Source organism: Solea senegalensis, linkage group LG12 (assembly GCF_019176455.1).
Source record: "Solea senegalensis isolate Sse05_10M linkage group LG12, IFAPA_SoseM_1, whole genome shotgun sequence".
Taxonomy (NCBI): Eukaryota; Metazoa; Chordata; class Actinopteri; order Pleuronectiformes; family Soleidae; genus Solea; species Solea senegalensis.
In genome coordinates this window covers 7,497,974-7,510,623 of record NC_058032.1, presented here as the reverse complement: position 1 = coordinate 7,510,623, position 12,650 = coordinate 7,497,974, and the positions used below count along the sequence as shown (strand labels likewise).

General features: G+C 39.8%; 1 protein-coding gene across 4 annotated transcripts; it reads left to right on the top strand.

Annotated features, from left to right (window-relative positions):
- The first annotated feature begins 32 nt into the window (after positions 1-32).
- On the top strand, positions 33-12,587 carry ganabb (glucosidase II alpha subunit b). 4 transcript variants are annotated; one of them, XM_044040369.1, is made up of 25 exons: positions 33-106; positions 1,450-1,551; positions 1,641-1,749; positions 2,108-2,235; positions 2,953-3,132; positions 3,294-3,359; positions 4,986-5,043; positions 5,129-5,210; positions 5,300-5,396; positions 5,515-5,695; positions 5,794-5,947; positions 6,367-6,602; positions 7,057-7,183; positions 7,387-7,466; positions 7,695-7,835; positions 8,087-8,183; positions 8,313-8,414; positions 8,734-8,977; positions 9,519-9,583; positions 9,765-9,841; positions 9,997-10,071; positions 10,218-10,331; positions 10,437-10,546; positions 10,756-10,856; positions 11,207-12,587. In XM_044040369.1, the coding sequence occupies exons 1-25, from the start codon at positions 87-89 to the stop codon at positions 11,314-11,316; spliced, it is 2,856 nt and encodes a 951-aa protein (XP_043896304.1). In that variant the 5' UTR covers positions 33-86; the 3' UTR covers positions 11,317-12,587. The 4 variants fall into 4 exon arrangements, with proteins under 4 accessions (XP_043896304.1, XP_043896307.1, XP_043896306.1 ...); XM_044040371.1 differs by lacking the exon at positions 33-106 and adding an exon at positions 128-195; XM_044040370.1 differs by lacking the exon at positions 33-106 and adding an exon at positions 235-842.
- The last annotated feature ends 63 nt before the right edge of the window (positions 12,588-12,650 follow it).

Here is a 12,650-nt window from a genome sequence, read left to right as displayed (position 1 = left end):
TATTTGGTGTGTTGTGGCGGCTCTTACTTTTTAACGATCTTTGGCGCAGACTGAAATGGGCGGAGTCAAGCGGGAGCATAATCAATATGGCCTCCTTCACAGAGAGGTAAGACAAAGCACATCCGTTCTTTCATCTCGAATATCGTCAATCTGACTCGTCTGCAGCGGTCGGGAAGCCGGCAATTGTCACTCTGGGTGAATAGTCAACACATATGAAGGAAAATGTAACATTTCGGGGTTTGACGGTCGCCATGACGGAAACATATAGCAAAAGACGAGCTCCCCTTCAGTTGACTTAGCGGCTTGACAGGCAGCAAGCAGCCTGTTAGCACGTTATCTTAAAAGTCTCCTAAAGGTGGACATGTAACAAACGTCGCTGTTAGACACGTGTTAGTACACGCACAGATAAACGAATACACACTACTGCTGCCAGGTTTATAGCAGTGTCGTTTTCTTGTAATTTTCCCAGAATGTCTTTAGCCTGCGAGCTAGCTAGGATTAGCAGATGCGTTAGCTAATTCCGTTGCTTGGCTTCATGTCTAAGCACATTACATCGCCGGACTTTGACAGAGCAGTCTCTTCCTGTGTTATTTCAAGGAAGCACGGGTCTTTTTTCGATTGTTTAAAATCGACATAATGTAGGTGCAGCTGTGTAAGGAAACGGGAAGTGGTTTACTGTCCTCTTTCCTTTAAACATGTGTTTGCCCACGTACTGAGCGAGTGAGAGCGAAATCGATGTCTCACTGTGCGTTTGTTTGTATAGCTCCTGTCTTATCTATATAATGTAGTTAGACAACGACATTACTCAACCAAATGTGATTGTGAAACATTGAATTGGAGAGGTGAGTAGTTTGACTAGAGGTAATTTATGCCACAATCCTAGGCTTTTAGTTGTTTTACATTTCATGCTAACAATAATGTGGTGACAGATTTATTGAAAATATCAATTGGAAATGGCTGCTTTAATTATGAAAAGAATGTGCTCTTCTTGCAATTTATGGCCACAGGCAATTTTGTTAGGTTAATCATTTATTATTATTATATTATTAATTACCTTAATAAGTGGCAGGAGTGGAACCGGTTGTAGGACTGGGTGGTCCTTTTTGTAAATTAAGTATATTGCTGTTCAGCCAAAATATGCCAAGATAAGAAGTTTCTCTTCACATCGCCCAGCCCTGCTTGGTTGTAGCAAGTGGATTTCGGAGTTCAGCAAGTTGTTCTGACAATGTATGTATGTTTTTTATGCATTGAGTTGCTGCCATGTGATTGGCTGACAAGATTATTGTGAAAATGTGTACTTGAACAGGTGTACCTTAAGCCTTTGAGTACATTGTTGGTTTAGCTGTTTTATTATTATTGTGAATTGGATCACAGTGTTTTATCATCATTGGAAAGTGATTCCCAATAAGAAAACACTGGTTGAAATTGTTTGCTTCATTCCCTTTGTAGGATGGCATCTGCCTTCATACTGTGGCTGGCTGTGTGCCTCAGTGGGTCGTGGGCTGTGGACAGGGGCAACTTTAAGACCTGTGACCAGAGTGCCTTCTGCAAGTGAGTGCAAGATGACGGAAACCAAAATACTTGAACTTTTTAAAGTCAATATTTCCAAATAAAAAATGTTTGTCTTAAAATTTAAATAGGCGTCAGCGAGCCTTGAAGCCCACTGAGTCTCCATATCGAGCCCTTCTGGAGACCATGGAGCTGACCAACACAAGACTCACCCTGCAACTCATCAATGACAACAACAAGGTTAGTCATGCTTAAGTATAAGTTATATCGGTACAGTTCGGTCTCATTGGGATCAGACCTAGTGGAACTAGAAAACTTCCACAACTACCCAGTGTGCCATATTTGTTCTTGTCTCTTCAGTCTCATTCTCTCATCTCCTCCTCCACCCCCACCTTTTAGAATCAAAATTAAGGCAAAATAAGTGTAATAAACTTTGAATCTATTTGCCGATTTCTGATTAGGTGTTATTAGAAAAAAATGTAATTCACATGCACCTTCCTTTGGTTCTCCCGGATGTCTCCCCCCCTTCCTCCCCCTTTTCTCCCCCTTTTCTCATCTTTTGTCTCCCTTTCCACTTCTTTCTGTTTTTGGTTCTCAGGTGCGTCTACTGCTTGAGCTCTACCGTCTCCAGGGAAACATCACAAGGGTGAAGATTAATGAGCTGAAGCCACTAAAGCCTCGCTATGAGGTCCCAGACGTGCTCATCAGGGAGCCACCTACTGAGCCGTAAGTCTCCCACCAGAGTTACTGTGATGTGGGTGGGTGAGTGGAGGTTTTGAAAGTGGCGGTCTGAATAAGACTTGATGAGCAATCTCTCAGCTTGTTCACATACTACACTGAGGAAAAACACTGCATATGTGGTCACATTTATACTGTCTATATTGTACATCACATTCTAGTATTTCTATTATTACATTACATGTCATTTCGCAAACGCTTTTATCCAAAGCGACTTACAATGGAATTGAGTACAATCAGCCAGCAACTTGCGTCCATGATGTCATTCGCGCACAGGGTACCGGTCTTAACCACTGAGCCACTCCACCCCCTATATTTTTTATAAATCTATATTTTGCCTACATATTGTTTTAGCTCTTTATTCATAATTTATTAATTTTGCTGTTGCCCATCGAAACAAAACACAAGCATTTTATGTGATTGTAAATATTGGAAGGAAACAAATGTGTTGTTCAAATTGTAGCTGGACTAAAATAGTGTGAGAGACGCACTCAATTTTAATTAAACAAAAGAGGTCACTTGAAATTTCCATTTCACTTCAGACTTCAAACCTGGAACTTTAGTAGGGTTTATGACAGCATTCATAACTTCAAAGTTAATAATTTACTAATTGTGTTTTTTGTTCTCACTCCTCCAAAAAAAAGAAGAAAAAAAAGAATTCCACCTTGACTCTCATGTCCTCTTTACCTCCTCTCTCTGCCTCAGCCTGTCTCTGTTGTCTCAGGATGAGAATGGGGTGGTGCTGTCCCTGGGGGCAGATTCTCAGAGGGTTATTGTCAGCGCCCGTCCCTTCCGACTGGACATCATGGAGGGACGTGAAGTGCTGATGTCGCTGAACTCACGTGGCTTGCTAGCTTTTGAGCACCTGAGGATACGCAAGGACACGTGAGAAACCACCCATACACACACCTTCACAAATGCGAGAGCTCTCTTTTAATCCATGGTCTCACTTAGTGGATGATTTATATTTTTGTTCCCATGAAATGGTTTGTTTTTGAGTATTGTCTCTGACTCGTTGTTCTGTCCTCTTCTCCCTATCATCCTAGTTTCTCCTATAAAGTAACTAGCACAGTGGCTAGTGTGTGGGATAATATCAAGAGGGTATTCTCTAGGTAAAGTCCATTAAGATTTGTAAGTGTGTATTCTGTTCCTGTTTCAATGCTGCCAGTAGTGACATAAAATTTAGGGACTCCCATCACACCAAGTACTGTATTTATCCTCAAATAAATGTGAGTGAGAGTGAAACAGAGGGGTGTGGCTGAGAGTGTGCATGGCGGTGTCTGATTTGATCCAGAATTAAGGGATTAGACTAGCCCTGACTGTTACTGTTCTGGAAATTTGGATGGATCATGTAAACGGTGACGGACATTAAATATGCTGATTATGTTCTCTATTTATTTCATGAAACAAAGAAAAAAATCATCCTCATCATCAAAAAACATGTTCACTGCAACATGTCCCTGCAGGCCCTGCTTTAGGCTTTGTAATGATTTTACTATACACACCTACTATTACTAAATCACACACACACCTATTGTGTCACTGAGGCAGCTCGTCTTATAAACTGATTCTAACACTGAAACTGCATGACTGACCCAGTCTCGCTCGTTAATTATGTTGACTGATATCTTAAGCTGTGCTTGTTCAGTTAATGAAGAGTGCTAACAGTAGAAGTAGTCAAACCATGCTAGTCCTGAGTACAGGTTTTAGAGCACAGATGGATTTCTGCTTTCACACACAGATACTTTATGCATTTACTAGGGCTGAACAAGTAATAGTTTTTAAATGGAAATAACATTTTCATACTACGCAGTTGGCAAGTGGCACAGACTGCAAATTCTTTACTGCAAAACTTTATTGTTCCCTATTTTATGCCAATTTTAAAAATGCAGTATGTTAATGTTACAGTCAAATAAGTTCTCGTCCTAGAATTAGAGTGTATTGGTTAATATTCTTATGGTATATTGTTTTAAATCTATAACCTAGTAAATATTACTTGACCTAAACATTTGTATTCCAAATATAATCGCAATATATCTGAAAAATTGCACATTAATATTTTCCTAATTTGTTCAGCCCTAGCCTTTAGGGCATTGTTATCCACTTCCCAAACCCATCAGCAACATCTCTGTCTTTGTGGTTATGTTTCTGCAATTTCTAGAATTTAAGAATTTTCTTTACTCTGGAACATTTCACCATGGTGTAGCCTGCTTCCGTCCTTTTGAGCTGTAAGAAAATGTAAAAAAAAACAAGCCTTTGTCACTGACTCTTGCATATGTGTTGCTAGAGCTTCAAAAACATTTGCAGTTCAAGGCTTGTGTGAAGGGTCCTTGGTGCTACACCATGGCCTGGAATACACCTTGGTATATGATGGGTCTTCTGGGCATCAGTTGGTTCTTTATTTAAAGAGCCTTAAAGCAGTTACATGCTGCCTTCAGAGCTTCTGTCTCACGAGGCCTAAGTCATAATAGCCACAAGGTAGGGAATTGCTCAGTCCCTTTATCATTAAAGTTTAGTTAATCAAGACCTTGTCAGAGTACTTGTTAGTTGTGGATGTCAAGTCAGGGGGCAGACTTCAACCTCCCTCTTTTGTGTCCTTTTCTATCATAATTAAATCATAATCTTGTCAGTTTATTTTCACAAAAAGTTTTTTTTTTTCAGTTGTTGAGAGTGACGCTCATTTCTTTTTCCTGTGTCCCCTCCTTGCCTCTGCCTCTATTCTCTCTGCCATGGAGCAGTCAAGCTGAGCCGGAAGCCGAGAATAAAGAAGAGGCTGATCAAACTAACCAAGCCGAGGTACAGCTTCTCCCTCTTCCACTCTTTATTTTGAAGACACAAGTTTGTACTTATCTAATTACTGATATTCCTGTTTGTGTGTCAGGTGGCAAAAGAAGAAGGCGAGAAAGTAGATGATGGGATGTGGGAGGAAACCTTTAAATCACACTCGGACAGCAAACCTAATGGTAAGTCTGTGCATGTGTGTTAAAGTATTTTAAGAGCAATTTAATTCTTTGTATTCTTGATCTGAATATTGGCTGTTCTCACCCTACAGGCCCATCTGCTGTAAGTTTAGACTTTTCACTGCCAGGGGTGGAGCATGTATATGGCATCCCAGAACATGCAGACACCCTCAGGCTCAAAACAACAGAGTGAGTAGCAACAACATGTCATATTACATAGAGAATTGAGTTTTCCCCCACATTGGTTGGTACATACATGTGGTGTGCACTGCACTGGATCAAGCCTGTATGTGTGTGTGTGTTCCAGTAATGGAGATCCATATCGGCTCTACAACCTGGATGTGTTCCAGTATGAGCTGTATAATCCCATGGCACTGTATGGGGCTGTTCCTGTTATGTTGGCCCACAACGCCCAGCGGACCACTGGCATTTTCTGGCTCAATGCTGCTGAAACCTGGGTGGACATCAGCTCCAACACAGCTGGAAAGGTATTTTTTATCCACTGCACATGTTAACACAGCCAGGGTCCTTCTTTAGGAGATGAGGACTGCAGGAACTTGAATTTATCTGCTTTGTCTCTCCACAGACCGTGTTTGGGAAAATGCTGGATTATGTTCAGGGCTCCAGTGAGACACCACAGACGGATGTGCGTTGGATTTCTGAAAGTGGCATCATCGACGTCTTCATTATGCTTGGACCAACAGCCAAAGATGTTTTCTCTCAGTACGCCTCCCTTACAGGTAGGAAATAATGACATTACTGCTATTTACATAAGTCATTTTAGACAAAGGTAATAGTCCTTTAGTAATCTCTGCCATCACCCAGAAATTGCAAATATGTTTGTGCTCCCTAATAATTTATATTAATGTGTAATATCAAAAATAGTTTGACTTATTTTGAAAATAAAACAATGACTTGACTCTAACAAGTGGAAAAGATGATATACAATTCAGTCAGTCAGTCATCATCTAACCGCTTTATTCTCCACCAGAGGGTCGCGGGGGGTGCTGTGCCAATCTCAGCTGATATACAATTCATTCATTCATTATTTTAAACCTTCACTTTTCAAATCATATGTGTAAATAATTAACAGATTTAAATGTACTAACAAATTCTATTTTGAGGCATTTATTCTATCTATTCCTCTGTCATACCTTAGGCACCCAGTCTTTTCCTCCCCTGTCTTCCCTGGCTTACCACCAGTGCCGCTGGAACTATAATGACCAAGAAGATGTGAAAGCGGTCGATATGGGCTTTGATGAGCACGACATCCCCTATGACTTCATCTGGCTTGATATTGAGCACACGGATGGGAAGCGCTACTTCACCTGGGATCCGCACAAGTTTGCGACACCAAAGGAAATGCTGCAGGGTCTCATGGACAAGAAACGCAAGGTACACATCTTGATAAATAATTGAGCGCCACTGTACCATCACTCATTGGGTGGGTTTCCAATCCTCTTTTATGTGCATTTTAATTTTATAATTATTGCATTTTAATTTTATAATTATTGCATTTTTAGTAGAAAGTAGATAATGCAAATGAGTAGGTTACAATGCACCCTGTTACAGCAAATAAAGGAGGATGTTTAGAAATCACCTGACTGAAGCATCCCTCCTACTTCTGTATTGTATGGATTGATAAGAATCCCCAACATTTCTCACATTTAGTGCTAGAATGAATGGTGATCTAACTTCCAGTAGTCTCTTTACAGCAGTTGAAATCTGTGATTAGTTTTGATGGAAACCTTACTAGTGTTAAGATGCACAACCTTCCATGTTTAATTTCTTAGTCTGTCAGGACTCTCCTCCAAGAATTTCCTGTTCAAATATATTTATTTCCTAATAGATGGTGGCCATTGTGGACCCTCATATCAAAGTAGACAGCAGCTACAAGATACATAATGAAATCCGTTCTCGGGGTTACTATATCAAGAATAAAGATGGTGGAGACTATGAGGGCTGGTGCTGGCCTGGTAAGAGACGCACTTTACATCATTCACTAGAAAGTGCATGACTAATGATGTACAAATATTAAAGAAAATTCTATATTGTTTGAGTAACATTACATTTATTGTAATGTTACTGTATGTCTGTATGCAGATATTTGTACTATTACAACTGATATATCTGTCCTCCCTGTCACTACTTTCTCTTGGGAATATGTGATGTTTTTTAGGTAGTGCCGGTTATCCAGACTTCACCCGTGCAGACATGAGGTCCTGGTGGGCCAGCATGTTTGCCTATGATCAGTATGAGGTCAGTGTGAAGACCACCTTAGAGACTTTTCTGTGGTAATAAACAGACACTCTTATAAACATTACACCACAACTGTTTTTAAAATCAGTTCAAATAAGTATCAATGGCTTTTTCTCTGCAACACTCAGTGGCATTGCCATATTTCAAATGTTCTGCTATTAGCCACTGACTCTTACCCCACAATCTAGTCAGGCTTTGAGACAAAAACAAAGTCTCTCCTCTTTCCAGGGCTCTATGGAGAACCTTTACACATGGAATGATATGAATGAACCATCAGTCTTCAATGGGCCTGAGGTCACTATGCACAAGGATGCAACACATGGCGACTGGGAACACCGAGATGTGCACAACCTCTATGGCTTCTATGTGGTGAGTGCACACCCTTTATAGCTTATCGTGATAACAAAATCAAAATAGTGATTTGGTGAATTTTAGAGAAGAATGACCTGGATGAACAAGAATCCTCAGACAAATGACATATTTGTTACCATTTTCCTGCAATGGGAAAATAAATAAATCTGTATATTTTTCCAAAGAGACGTCAAGCCTTAAAAGTTGGATGTTACTCAAGCCAGTCCCCAAAATAGCCACTATAATCCGCTCATTTGTACAACCTGCAGCAAATGGCCACAGCGGAAGGTCAGATCCAGAGATCCGGAGGGGTTGAGCGGCCGTTTGTCCTGACCAGAGCCTTTTTTGCTGGGTCACAGCGCTATGGTGAGTCCTTCACTAATTTTACTTTTAATTCTACACATAACCATAACCAAAAAGAAATGATATTGATTATTTTCTTGATGGAGGATATTGTAGAGTAAAGTTTTGATCATGTCTTTTTATTGTCTGTAGGTGCTGTGTGGACAGGAGACAACGCAGCTGAGTGGGACCATCTTAAGATCTCTATCCCCATGTGTCTGAGTCTGGGTTTGGTTGGAATCTCTTTCTGTGGTGGTGAGTTTTTAATCAGAACTTTTTAAATGGAACTTATAACATAGACATAGAATTTCATTATTTCATAGTCATCATTATTTATGTTGCTGACCTTATATTTAAGTACCCATCAAAAGTATTTGTCTATATTTTTTTATTATTGTACAGGTTTACGTTTGTGTTGTTCAGAGTGTGAAATTTGTGATTGGAGAGGTTATTTTGTTCCACTGCACCTGTATTAAATCACACAATTTCCCTTATCTGTTCCAGCTAAAATCTCAACAAGTTAAAATTTAGATGCCCAGATCTGACCAACTTGTTCCCTTCTTTGTCTCTGTAGCTGACGTTGGTGGCTTTTTCAAGACGCCCAGCAGCGAGTTGCTTGTGCGTTGGTACCAGACAGGGGCGTATCAGCCATTCTTCAGAGCCCATGCCCACCTGGACACACCCCGCCGTGAGCCTTGGCTGTTTGGTCCTGAAAACACTGCGTTGATCCGTGAGGCTGTGCGCCAACGCTACACCCTCCTACCCTACTGGTACCTGCAGTTCTACCATACACACCGCACTGGAGAGCCTGTCATGAGGTGAGGAGAGAGTGGGGAGGATTATGTATTGGTCTCTTCACTGTATAGTAGCCTGAAGTGAAAAACCATTAACATTGTTTGCATATATTGAATTTAAATGATGTTGTGTTGATACTTCAGTAGAGAACATTTTACTTTTTTATTAACAAAATGTAATAATAATAAAAAAAAACCTTTGTCAGAATAATTTGGAACAAAAAATACTGTGAAAAGCTGATTGGTATAATCCATGTCATTAATTAGACGCCCTGCACATCTCGTGTCTCAACATGTGACTGAACAGTTCATAAAATATAGCTGTATTAATAGTTGCATGTAATTACACATTACAAATGGCAACAGAAAAATCAAATAATGCATTCTGTGACCTGTATTTTAGCTACACATAATATTTCAAGACACAAAATAAAATGAGGGGTTAGCTAGACTTCACCACAAAGGCCATTAACTTAACATTACATATTGTAGGTGTAAAGTATTCCATCTTGTCTCGTTGGCCACAGGATGGAAATGTTGTAAGTTTCCTTCTTCTCTGTTGCAGACCTCTGTGGGTGGAGTATCCTCAGGATCCTGCTACTTTCGCACTTGATGACGAGTTTCTGATTGGTAAGACCCAAAACAAATTGTTTTCTTCCGTTCCTCCTGTTATTGTTATTGATCGGTGTAAAAACATATGTAATATTTTTGTAGGTGTATGTAAGAGCAGTTGCGATACAAGAGAAGCAGCACTGCAAACGTAGTTGAAAACACTGTTAGTTCTCACTGAAGTTATTGAACTGTTTCACAGGGAGAGACTTGTTAGTGCACCCAGTTACTGAGGAAGGCGCCAGGGGAGTCACTGCCTACCTGCCTGGTAAAAACGAGGTAAGAGGAGGTATTCTTAAAGTAACATTCTCTTTGGGCTGAACCTATAAACTTGAATGTTTTATAGGACATGATGTTATTATCATATGAGCATATTGACTAGTACTAAATAGTGGTCATATGTTGTTTTGATCCTTTTTTTCCCCCCTCATTAGGTCTGGTTTGATGTCAACACCTTCCAGAAGCACAACGGGGCCCAGAACCTTTACATTCCTGTCACCATGAATTCTGTACGTTGCTCACAGATACACTGTATAGTCCTTTTACTCAACACTTCATCTGAGTGATATCATTTGGTGATAATTCATCCTGAACATTTTTTTTTACGTTCTAAATATGTTCAGGTTTTAATATGAAGCTGTACATCTTTTGTCAGATCCCTGTTTTCCAGCGTGGTGGCTCCATTATTCCCAGGAAGCTTAGAGTCCGCAGGTCCTCCACCTGCATGGAGCATGATCCCTATACTCTATATGTGGCTCTTAATCCCCAGGTAGCTCAAACGTGTACACACACAGCTGTCGGCTCCTGCTTTTATGACATGCCACATTCTTCGCAGGTAAATGTCATCCTTGAAGTTTTTACCTTTGTCCGACAGAGAACTGCAGAAGGTGAGCTCTACATAGATGACGGCCACACATTCAACTATGAAAAGAAGGAATTCGTCCACAGGAGGCTGTCATTTGTCAGCAACATTCTCTCTTCTGTGTGAGTCATACATACTCCTCAAGTATCAAGTAATATGCTTATTGTGCTAAGTTAAGTTAGCACTGGGACTTAATTACATTGCTGGTAATGATGTTACATTGTCATCAAGTGTATGACCATAAAGGATCTCGACTATTTTCAGTCTGCCATACAGGTGTTACTTTACATTTCTAATTTCACTTAAATCCACGCTTCTGCTTGTTCCATAGTGACTTGGCTCCAGATGCCCAGTTTACTACCCCATCCTGGATTGAACGTGTTGTAATACTGGGAGCTAGTAAACCCAGCAACGTTACCCTTAAAACTGCTGGTAAGTGTTGCACACACAATTTTATTTAAGGCTGAATGATTTGAGTAAAATTGTAGTTTTGTCAAGCCTTTGAATAATATTTACTTTGTTATAGATTTAAAACAAGATGGAGCAGCGTTACCATATGATATACCAGCATAAAATTGGCACAGAACAAACATGAACGATTAACTTGGATGCCTTTGTGATTTGCAAATTGCAATTTTGATTTATAAACAAATTTAGTTAGTTCTCACAGGGTGATTCTAATGAATTTGTGTTGGAATACATGATTTCTTTACAAGCCTTTACTTCCCATGACACTTTAAAACTGCCTGCTTTCCTCTAATACTGTCTCTATTGGTTTGTAGATGGTCAGGAGAGCCAGCTTGAATTCGACTTTGACTCCTCCATGTCTGTGTTGACGCTTCGCAAGCCCGGCATGAATGCAGGGGCAGACTGGACTGTGACTCTGAAGTAAAGACGGAGATGGAGAGGAGAAATTGTCTGAAAAGAGGAGGGAGGGAGGGAAGGCACCGACACCAGGTTAACAACAGATGGACGACAGGATAACCACCATGGAAAACAAGGACAAACACAGTTAACATTTCTACACACACACACACACACACACACACACACACACACACACACACACACACACACACGGATTTAGACCTGTTGGTTGTAACGTTTTTGCCATGTCCCTCTTCCTTCTTTTCTGTCAGACTATAATGCCTAACAGAAAAGGTTACTAGTAGATAGTTAATTTGTTTGTGATATTTTTTCAGAATGATAACAACTGAGCAACCAGAATTGGGTCCTTGTAATTAATATTTCGGGTTAAGAAAGAAAACATTCTAGCACTTTTTCTCTTTTATATTGTGTTTCAATCCAGTCAATCTCAAAATGAAAATCCCTGTGGCAGGGATTATTTGCCATTTAAACTATAAAAGTTGACACACTTGCTCCACCTGCTGGTGATTTCCTTGATTTGTTTTTGAATTGATACTGCGCATACATTCATTCCACTTTGCTTTTTAAATTATGGGCCTTGAACACCAACAGTCTTCCTTATGGCTCTACACAAGCAGTGTTTTTTCCCCTTAAATTTTCTGGAAAAAAAAACAAAAACAAAAAAAACCCTACCTTCTGACCAATTCCGACCACTTCATTCATTGTTTAGCCTCTCCCTGAATTCCACAATGAACATTTTGTGTGCATGGAAATCACTCGTCATCGTCGCTTTACTTGATCAGGTCATTCAGCTGCTGCACTGAGGGGATTTTCAGGTGTGGCAGTGGGAATTGTTGCAGAGGACTGAATCACTGATAGTGTGGACCACCCCATTGTTTTGTAGCTTTTTCTTGTTCACTAGAATATTTTAATGCACTTGAAGAGTAAAAACTTAAACATTGTATAGATTTTCATGTGTTTTTTTTGATGTTGGAATTCTAATCCTTAAAATGTATGTCTCTTGCAAGTATCAGTTTATAACCTTCTGATTTACATGAAAATCAAACCTAAATACACACTGAGCACTCGTAAATATTCAAATGATTATTTAGAGACTCCAGTTTATGTCCCATCTAGTCAAATGATCTGTCCATTATAGAGATTTCATATAATGTGTTGCTACAGTCTTGTTGGTGATGGCTTGAACTGGCGGATACTGAAGTGAAGGAACAGATATCAGATGTACTTTAAAAGATGAGACAAAGTGAAAATAAAGTTGACCAAATGTGAATTCAAGTCACTAGTTTTGGCTAAATTATTATTTCATTGTGACCTCATCCTTTACACTTAATGATATAC